At 37.0% G+C, this 10,669-nt stretch overlaps 1 protein-coding gene across 1 annotated transcript; it reads right to left on the bottom strand.

Annotated features, from left to right (window-relative positions):
- Positions 1 to 939: 939 nt before the first annotated feature.
- LOC132627792 (subtilisin-like protease SBT1.7) lies at positions 940 to 3,448 on the bottom strand. Its single transcript, XM_060343369.1, has one exon. It carries the CDS (start codon positions 3,316 to 3,318, stop codon positions 1,021 to 1,023), a length of 2,298 nt encoding a protein of 765 aa, XP_060199352.1. The 5' UTR covers positions 3,319 to 3,448; the 3' UTR covers positions 940 to 1,020.
- Between the last annotated feature and the right edge of the window lie 7,221 nt (positions 3,449 to 10,669).

Here is a 10,669-nt window from a genome sequence, read left to right as displayed (position 1 = left end):
ATTTCATGCTTCAAAGTAAATTGCTCGAAATAACGGGTCGCAAAACGACTGGAAAAAGCATCCAGTTGAATCCCTGAATGCCTAATAGCACCAACAACTCGAAAGCTGATTTGAGAATATTAGGAAGAATAGGAACACTAAGCATGAATATTGTGAAAGTTCATTCACTGGGAACCTGGACTACCTGTTGGGCTAAACGGTCCAAAGATACTCTTAACATAATGTGATATTGTCCGCTTTGGATCAAGTCCACACGGTTTTCTCCAAAAGACCTCACATCATTAAGAGTATCAACACCTTATAAATAGCTCTTGTACTTCGTTCGCACACCCAATAGTAACTGCAATGAGGTTTATATCTCCTCTCAAGCCATGTTGAATCATTCAACTTCCATCATTACACACAAGCTTAAACCTCCGTTCGAGTTAGCTATAAAGTAGAATGATATTAACTCTCGTTTGCGATTAATTCTGGATTGATGTTATCCTTCTCTCAATTTCACTTCATACAAGAAAATTTATGCGCCTTTGATAGCCATTGGAAGATAAAACTTAGTTTACCTCTTACTGATTAAAAGAAACTTATTTTACTCTCTTGATCATGTTTGCCGCACAACATTTTTCCTAAATTATTTTAGGCCACGAATGTGTCATTACTCCAAGGGATACCTAATTGCAAGTTAAGACATATGCAAGTTAAGACATAGTGCAAGTTGACCCCGACATTGCCGTCATAAAAAAAAGATATGGTCAATGACTGAGATAAGCCAGAAAGCCAAATTATATCCACCCGTGTTGTGTGGTTCAATACATAATTATATATGGCAATTGGCAAATACAAGAGCAGCCTTTTGCTGGACAAATCAACAACATTTTCTTTGTCTAGAATTGCCTAGGCCTCTTAATTATAGGTCAGGCTGCTTGTTACGTTGGTGCAATATTAGAGGAGTAACTGATTCGCACTAGTAATTATTTTAAGGAATATTAGCACTTGTACATTTAAGGTGAATAGCTAGCAGAATCAAGTCCAGCTGAAAGCAATTGGGCTGGCAACAACATGTTGTCCATCTGACCACTCCAGTTGAGCGAAGATAGTTGTGCCTGATGGCTTGGAACTAGCAGTGAATGTCACAGTGTAGGTTTTCTTTTCGTTCTTCCGACTGAAAGTAAGTGTTTGTGGCTCAACCAGAATCTTCACTTCGTGTGTTTTAGAAGAGACCGAGGCCTTGTATGTAGCTGGATTTCCCACGTTTGTTAGAGTCCTTGAGTATCTGCTCACTGTGGGTGCACTACTATTTGCATATTCACCCCAGGCCGTTTCCAAAGGAATGGCAAAAGATGGGTAATTAAGATCAGCAACTCTATACTCCTTATTTTCGTCACAGGAGATGTCTCTCTTCGCAATGACCTTGATCATACTCGTGCTGTAGTCCAAGGCACAAAGGAAGTTTATATAGTCATCGACTGTGAGATCATACACTAAACCAGGATTGACAGCTGCCGTTGGATTCACATGTCCAGCACCATAATCAAATGCTGTAGATGACATTCCTGTTGCAACATCGTCAATTGTTTTCCCGTTCTTGTATGTGCTGTAACTTGTAGTCATCAGTGCTGACCTTATAGCTGCTGGACTCCATTCTGGATGGGCAGCTTTGAGTAGTGCTGCTAGCCCACTCACATGGGGACATGACATGGAAGTTCCAGAGATGATGTTGTAACCGACAAACCTGGTGTCTTTTAGCAAACCAGTTGGTCCAACTTTATCTGTCCAAGCAGCAAGAATATTGACACCTGGTGCTATCAAATCAGGTTTAAGTATATCAGGTGTGATTGGGTTTGGCCCTCTGGAACTAAAAGCTGCAACAACTGGCGATGGTTGAACATCCAACTTGGTACCTCCAAATGCAAATGTGGCAGTTGGATTACTGTTAGAAGCTATGTACTGTTTGATCAAGTTGCCAGCAGTTTGACCAACTGCAGCTGTAGGTATGAAATGTGCATCAGCAACCAACTCTTCTCCATAAGTGTCTGTGTTTGCCAGAATCATCCCTATTCCACCAGCATCCTTCACAACCAAACCCTTTTGTGCCCTTGCATTCATCCCCCGGTCACATACCACAATTTTCCCAGCAACTTTTTCTGGAATTAGACTACCACTTGTGCATAAATTTCCATTTGATGCTTGGCTGGCATTTCCAGCATACACCAGTGGCATCAGAGGACTCAATACCTTACCATGGTAAAGTGATACTCCATTGAGTTTTTTTCCATTTCCAATGCTAATATATGCTGGAAATTCACGGTCCATGGTTCCTGCACCTACAGTAGTTATCCATGGTGCAACATTAGATAGGGTCCCAGAGCTTGGACCGCCATTCCCCGCTGAGCACGAGACAAATATTCCTTTAGAAGCTGCAGTAAATGCTCCAATTGCAACTACGTCCTTGTAATAATCAGAAATTGTGCCACCAAGGGACAGTGAGAGCACATTTACACCATCTATGACGGCCTGGTCCATCCCTGCTAGTATGTCGCTGCTAAAACATCCTTTGGCCCAGCATACCTTGTATGCAGCCACTCTTGCGTGTGAAGCCATTCCCCGTGCTGTACCGGCAGCATAACCAAAGAGGTTAGCTCCGTTTACAACCGAGCCAGCTGCTGTAGTTGCAGTGTGTGTACCATGGCCCCCATGGTCCCTTGGTGACTTGGATTCCGTGGTCTCATCAATTGCCCCGTGAGCTGCTTCATAACCTTGTGAGAAAAACCTCGCACCAATGAGTTTCCGGTTACAGCTTGATGCAGCGAAGTATTCGCTAATTTGACACGTGCCCTTCCAGCTCGTAGGGACTGGACCTAGTCCAGTGTCATCAAAACTTTTTGATTCAGGATAAACACCTGTGTCCAGCACCCCAATAATGACCTCACTCCTTGCCTCAGACTGAGGAAAGAATGATATACTTTCGCGTCCTTCAAGTCCCATAAATGAAGGGGATCGAGTGGTGTGAAGCTCATATGTCACTTCCTCATGGACCGAGAGAATTCCTGGTTGCTGTTCAAGTGATTTGGCTTCATCAGCTGTTAGCTGTGTTGAGTAGCCATGGATCACACTGTTGTAGGTGTAAAATATGTTGGCGCTCTTGGATACCGACTTCAAAGATGAGTCATACCACTGAGTATGATCATCGAAATCAGCAGGCATGTTGGACTTGTCCATGTGAATTATGTAAGTCTTCTTCAGGTTCTGGCCTGCATCAACAAACACATGAAACAACACTAGGACTAGTGTTGAAAGAACCATGACCCTGAGTCTTCCCATCTTTCTGAAGGTGAAATTTAGTTCTCAACTGAAAAGGAAGAGTTTTTTTTTTCCTTTGGAGGAGAGGGGGTGGGGTGTTGGGTGATTGGCGCTAAATGGCTATCATATGTAATATTGAATGCTGATAATGGTTAATTGAGGGGAGCCTCTGGGGGCTTATTTATAGAGTGGCCAAGGAGTGTTCGTATATAATTCCTTGGCGTCAAAATTTCTATGTTTATCAGGACCCACTTAGTTGACATAATTGAATCTTGTCAAGAGATTCAACAATTTTAATCTCCCAATAAAATGATGCCTAGGAGAATCTCTTTTTCTATGAATTTGGGGTGACAATATCGTTTTACTATATGTCTGATGCAGAGTCATCAAGTAGAAGGTAACATTGTACGCTGTCTATCCACTCGTGTATGTGGCTTTTTACCTTGTATACTATATAATAGAGAACATTGGCCTTTCGTCAATAGCGTATTAAAATTATTATTGAAAGGTTATCCAGAACTAGGAACGGAGAACGGGTGGGTCGAAATCAGGATAAAATATCTGACCCGCTCCATATTTAACACTAATAAAAAATAGGTTAACCAGCGGATAATATGTGCTTAGGTGAGAACACAAATTAAAAGCTAAAATAAGTTTAGACTCTTGAGAAGCTTACTTGTGAAAATAATAAGCAAACAAATTGGTATTTGTTATAAAATAAAAACTATGAAGTAAATACACAGAAGAAATATGTAGAGAGAATATGTAGAGAGATATCAGATTATATTACTTCTGCTCTTTCAACATTGCATCTGTGCATCCTATTTATAGAAGCAACAGGACATGGGATATTTTGAGATATTTTGGGATATTTTGAGATATTTCTAACTTAATGGATATCCACTAATTTGGGATATTTATAACACTCCCCCTTGGATGTCCATTAATAGATGATGTACCTCGTTAAAACCTTATTAAAAAAAAACCCTGTGGGAAAAAGTCCTAATGAAGGAAAAAGAGTGCACATATCTAGAAATACGCTTTGAGAGCTGCCTCATTAAAAACCTTACCAAGAAAACCCAATGGGACAAAACTTGGTTAAGGAAAAAAGAGTACAACGCGTATTTCACTCCCCCTGACGAAAACTAAGATTCGAATGTCGGAGTCTTCGCATTCCAATCTTGAATATCATCTTCTCAAGAGTTGAAGTTGGCAAAGATTTAGTGAACAAATCTGCAGGATTGTCACTTGAACGGATTTGTTGCACATCAATATCACCATTCTTCTGGAGATCATGTGTGAAAAATAACTTTGGTGAAATGTGTTTTGTTCTATCTCCTTTTATGAAACCTCCTTTTAATTGAGCTATGCATGCAGCATTATCTTCATATAATATTGTGGGTATTTTTGTATCACACTTCAAGCCACATCTTTCTCTAATGAAATGTATCACTGATCTCAACCACACACATTCTCTACTTGCTTCATGAATAGCGATTATCTCAGCATGATTTGAAGAAGTAGCAACAATGTACTGCTTGGTCGATCGCCATGATATAGCAGTACCTCCGCATGTAAACAGATAGCCCGTTTGAGATCGAGCTTTATGTGGATCAGATAAATAACCTACATCTGCATAACCAACAAGATCTGTACTACCTTTGTTAGAATAAAACAGACCCATATCGCTAGTTCCCTTCAGATATCGCAATATATGCTTAATCCCGTTCCAATGCCTCCGTGTAGGAGAAGAGTTATATCTTGCTAGCAAATTAACAGAAAATACTATGTCAGGTCTTGTAGCATTAGCAAGATACATAAGTGCACCTATTGCACTAAGATATGGTACTTCAGGACCAAGTAGCTCTTCGTTTTCTTCCTGAGGTCGGAACGGATCTTTGCTCACTTCAAGTGAGCGAACAACCATAGGAGTACTTAAAGGATGCGCATTGTCCATGTAAAACCGATTTAAAACTTTCTCAGTATAGGCAGATTGATGTATAAAGATCCCTTTTTCGAAATGTTCAATTTGCAGACCAAGACAGAGTTTTGTCTTTCCGAGATCTTTCATCTCAAATTCTTTCTTCAAATATTCAATCGCCTTTTGGAGCTCTTCTGGAGTTCCAACGAGGTTTATGTCATCAACATAAACAACAAGTATAATGAACCTTGATTTTGTTTTCTTAATAAAAACACATGGACAAATGGCATCATTTATATATCCTTCATTTATCAAGTACTCACTTAGGCGATTATACCACATACGCCCTGATTGTTTTAAACCATATAATGATCTGTGTAATCTGATTGAATACATTTCCCGAGACTTTAAACCAAATGCTTCAGGCATTTTATATCCTTCAGGAATTTTCATATAAATTTCATCAAGTAAGCCACATAGGCCGTGACAGCATCCATCAGTATAAATAATGTGACATCTTCTGTTGTTTGGACTGCTGGCCCAATAAACATTACGTTTACCAAGATGCATCATTTTACTTGGTAATTATTCTACGTCAACATGCTTTAAGAGACGTAGAAATCAAATCCTCACGACCTTATACAATATTACGCGCTATATTGTATATTGTCGACAAGATATCATGTTGTATCGGTTCGCAATTCGACATAACTTACTGAGATCTCATCACTTCATTATTTTCAGGTACCTGAACCTCCCATAAGGTTTATGAAGTGTTATGTCGTAGCTCTTCAAGAGCACATTGCCTCCTTATTATGATCATTCGCTCCTCCCTTTTTCAAGGATTATTATATTTGGAACCGATTGGTCTACCATGCTCCATGCACGCTATAGACTTTGTCCTTCAGGGACATTAAGAGCATTTTGCAGATGAAATATGAAATAGTTGGGTCAGCAAATGCTTCCAGCATTTGATTTGAATTATCTGAGGATCATACTGATGATAATTCACAACATATTTCTTAGCTGCTTATTATCTCCCCCTAATTTTAGTGACATATGTCCCCATTTTCTTTGGGAAAATCCATCTGTGTGCATCATGATATATCCATTAATCATGTACCGCACATCAAATGCTAAAAGATGGAAATATCTAGTTCCTGACCCTGAACCAAATATGAGGGGAGAATTTATCAAAATTTAATGATCTGAAGCATACAAGTGCTGTTGTATGCAATATATCATATCTCAGACCAACATCTGAAACTCTGTTCTCATAAGCAATTGTTTAGCTGTATTATGGAGGCATCCAATGCCAAACCAACTTAGATATAAACCAGCATTATCAAGATGATTGTCTTGATTACATATTCTGAAAATTGTGCTTCCAACTCAATTATTTTGAGCAAGCAACTTTGTAAATGTCAAACTGGCAGTTGACAATAAACATACATGTGAATGTCTTAAATAGATGCATCTATTTAAGACATCACATTGCAGGTGAAGGGGCCCACATTCACCTTTTATATTTTTCAGAATTTTGGGGATTCAGTCCCAACATTAGCTGGTGTAATCAACTTATCATGAGAACAAGCAACACAAACAAATTCTTGAAGAATCTTCTAGTTCTTCAATATGTTTTTAATACTCAATTAGCACATCAGATTTAAATCAGGACGATCAAAATGGTCTTGTCAACTGATAAAATTATCTGTACCTGTAAACTTCAAGTTTACTATGACGAGTGCTATTTCTTTTAATAAACTTCTGGTTTACTATTGCATGAAATTTTATGTCAAAACTTCTGGTTTATTGTGACATGCGATCTCATCATGCTCGGGTAACGCTTTACACACGTGACCCTACCCGTAATAAGTTGGAGATATTCAATCTTCCAATCATCTGTAGTCTCAATATGATGACCATTTTTCTCGTTAGTAAACTTCAGGTTTACTATAATTTATTTTCCGATCGAAATAATTATGATCTCTGATAAATGGTGCTATCACATATAGCCTCTTCGAGAGACTTCAATTTATCTATCATAATCAGATATTATTTGGACACTGCTAGTGTCATGATACTTGTAAATAAATAATTAGCTCTTCTGGAGCCTTTGATCATTAATTTCTATTACCAAATATTTCTTAAATACTTTTGGTACCATGAAAGCAAATTTCGACACTACTGGTGTCACGAAATAAACATTGAATTCTAAACTTCAATATTTCAAACATCTCCTTCAGGGAGATTCATCATTAACATCTGAGCATTTTGTATCAAAGAGGCAACCACATAGTTATTAATTCCTTCAGGGGAAAATACATTAATTGTTATTTCCTTCGAGGAAATCAATAACAACTAACCATAGTGTATTAATGTGGTTATAGCAGAACCATTCTACTCTGCTCCCTTTTCTTTAGAATGATACTTTAATATGTTTCGACGTACGACAGGTACGTATAGCAATGTCTGAATTTCATACCACAAAAATATAACATCTACATTCCTTGTATTTTATCCCTCCAGGAGATAAGTTGTGGTATTTGTTCATTCACTTCGGGGAATGAAACCTGATTATTTAAATGTGCTTGAAATACGACGCTCATCAATAGCTCGTTATTTTGCTCAAACACAAGAAGACATTGCTTCAGAATATTTCTCAGATATTTTGGTAATTATTTCTGCTTCAGGAGTAAAGTTTCAGAGTTTTACTGCTTCGGGAGTAAAGTTTCAAGTTTTACCACTTCGGGAGTAAAGTTTAAAGGTTGACTAATTCAGGAGTAAATTTCTGAATTCTACTACTTCGGGAGTAGCTTTCAAAGTTCTACTATTTCAGGAGTAGAATTAAAAGCCTTACTACTTCAGGAGTAAAATACATAGGCTTACTACTTCTGGAGTAGAATTCAAAGTTTGCTACTCGTGGAGCAAAATTATGAGTTTAGTACTTCGAGAGAAAAACATATAATATTCAGAATATTTCTTCTCAATTATTCTAGCTCTTCTGGAGATGAATCATGATATTTTCACAATCAAATGCACGTTTATATTTATAGGTGTTACGACATACTATCACATTCATTTCAGAGAATGAATTTGTACTTGCAACATTTATCAAAAGTTTTAATTCTTCAGGAATAAAACATAATTATCTGAACGTGCCTTAAGCATATCAAATCGTGATAGCTTACAGCCTCTTTTAAGATATTGCTACTTCAGGAGCAAATCGAGGCATACATATAATGTGGAGAATTTTTCTCTAACACATCTTCAACCATAAACACAATAAGCCCGTAAAATATTATCACTTCTGGTGTTCACGGATATAAACTCATTTAATCAATTCATATTTGCGAACTAACCTTCCAGTAGAATATTGGCATAAGGCCTTCAGCAACTTCGAGGCTTTCAAAGTATTTGCTCAAGATGGTTGAGACTCGTGCTGATAACGTGTTATAAAATAAAAACTATGAAGTAAATACACAGAAGAAATATGTAGAGAGAATATGTAGAGAGATATCAAATTATATTACTTCTGCTCTTTCAACATTGCATCTGTGCATCCTATTTATAGAAGCAACAGGACATGGGATATTTTGAGATATTTTGGGATATTTTGAGATATTTCTAACTTAATGGATATCCACTAATTTGGGATATTTATAACAGTATTAATAATATGGATATCCACATTATCCATTTTGATATTTATTTCTATTCCTAGTTGATTCATTTTTAAATGGCAAAAGACATAGATTGACTCTAAACTATATCCGAAATCTCGATATTACACACCTAAACATTCAAAAAGTGAATTTCTTTACCCTTTGAGAACTGATGTGGCATAAAAAAGAATTTTGATTAAATAATAGGAGAGTGAGGTCAAAAGTAAAGTAAAAATTTAAAAACTGATTCGCCCCCCCCCCCCCCCTCCTCCACCTCCATGTCACCCCACTCCCTCTTCTCCTCCACCTTCACGCCACCCCCGGCCCGACGCCCCACACCTTACTTCTTCTTCATTTCAAATTCTAAAAATTTGAAATTCAAAAAAAAAAAAAAAGTGAACACCCCATTTCTCTTCGTTTTGTCCCGCACCCCCTACCCCAACAACACATTCAAACCCCAGAGCAAGAAAAACCCCATTTCCTTCATTTTGGATCCCAAAAGGAAAGAAAAAGTAAACTTGTTTGGTTGTTCATAGGGAAAAAGTAAGACTAAAAAGATGAAATGGTGAGATGGTGGTGGTGAAATTGACGGTTGTGGTGGTAGCGGATATGGTGTTTCCAGTGAGATGGTTTATTGATGAACATATAAATATTGGAGGATTTTAATGGTTAATTAAGAATTAATTAGTGTAAATATAATTAATAAAAGAAAAATCAAATGAATAATAAGAAAAATAATATAAAAATTAAAATTTAAAAGATTTCTAACTTGGCGCTGACGTGGCGGGTGAGTGTGTAACACTTTCCCTTGTGCAATTGGTTATATGTGTATCAGGAGGTAAAAAAATTCACTTTTTAAATGTTTAGATGTGTAATAGATCGTCTTAATAGTTTAAGTGTGATATTGAGATTTCGGGTATAATTTAGGGGTCAATCTATGTTGTCATTTGCCTTTTTAAAAAGTCAGTTATCCAACTCATATCTAATGAGTTGGATTGGATGGTTACTTATATTTAACCATTTTGCCAACCCAACTAGAACATAGGAAGACCAAATGCCTGAAAGTAACACAGAATTTTCGGTGGTCTCGGAATTTGAAAGGTGCAGTTTCAAAGCAGTACTTTGTACAAAGATATTGCAATCTCTATTCAATGGGAATGCAGTATGAGGAAGACCAACTGTTCCTTATATGCTGGGAAGTGATGTGCACTTGGGAAGATTAGGATAAGAATCCTGTGTACCACTATTTTGGGGGGGGGGGGGGGGGTTAAGCAATGCAGAAATTAAGGGCTGTCTTTTTTATTTTAACAGTTTATTTGAAATACTAATCTCACGAGGCCGTGCTAAGCCCGGGTCCAACTCCAAATATAAAAAATAATATTTTAATTAAATAAATATAATTTATGTTGGTAATAATTAAACTATATTTTCAATATTTAAAAGCAAAACTTTCATTTCATTCCATTTATATCTTAACTTTTATTTTGATGAAATTATTTACTTCAAATTAAATGCAGAGCCATAATTTTCGAATCCTAATCTTTTAAGTTATTTAGTTCTAAATTAATAATTTATACATATTTTATGAACTTTTAGGACAAATACAAAATTTGAATCAAAGTGCTACCGAATTCGATCAAATCGGTAGCTGACACTCTAATTCCGCCCTACTTCAAACTCATTTTGTTTTTAAAAGATTAATTTTAGTTAACCAAACAAGAGGTTTTAAAGATAACCCGATCTTGACTGATAATATTGTCTTCATTTTCAACATTATACGACATCA

Source organism: Lycium barbarum, chromosome 2 (assembly GCF_019175385.1).
Source record: "Lycium barbarum isolate Lr01 chromosome 2, ASM1917538v2, whole genome shotgun sequence".
Classification (NCBI taxonomy): Eukaryota; Viridiplantae; Streptophyta; class Magnoliopsida; order Solanales; family Solanaceae; genus Lycium; species Lycium barbarum.
This window is presented reverse-complemented; position numbering and strand designations above follow the sequence as displayed.

Bases quoted from the DNA above. Each gene is read 5' to 3' on its own strand.
- LOC132627792 (XM_060343369.1), bottom strand. From the start codon at position 3,318: ATGGGAAGACTCAGGGTCATGGTTCTTTCAACACTAGTCCTAGTGTTG.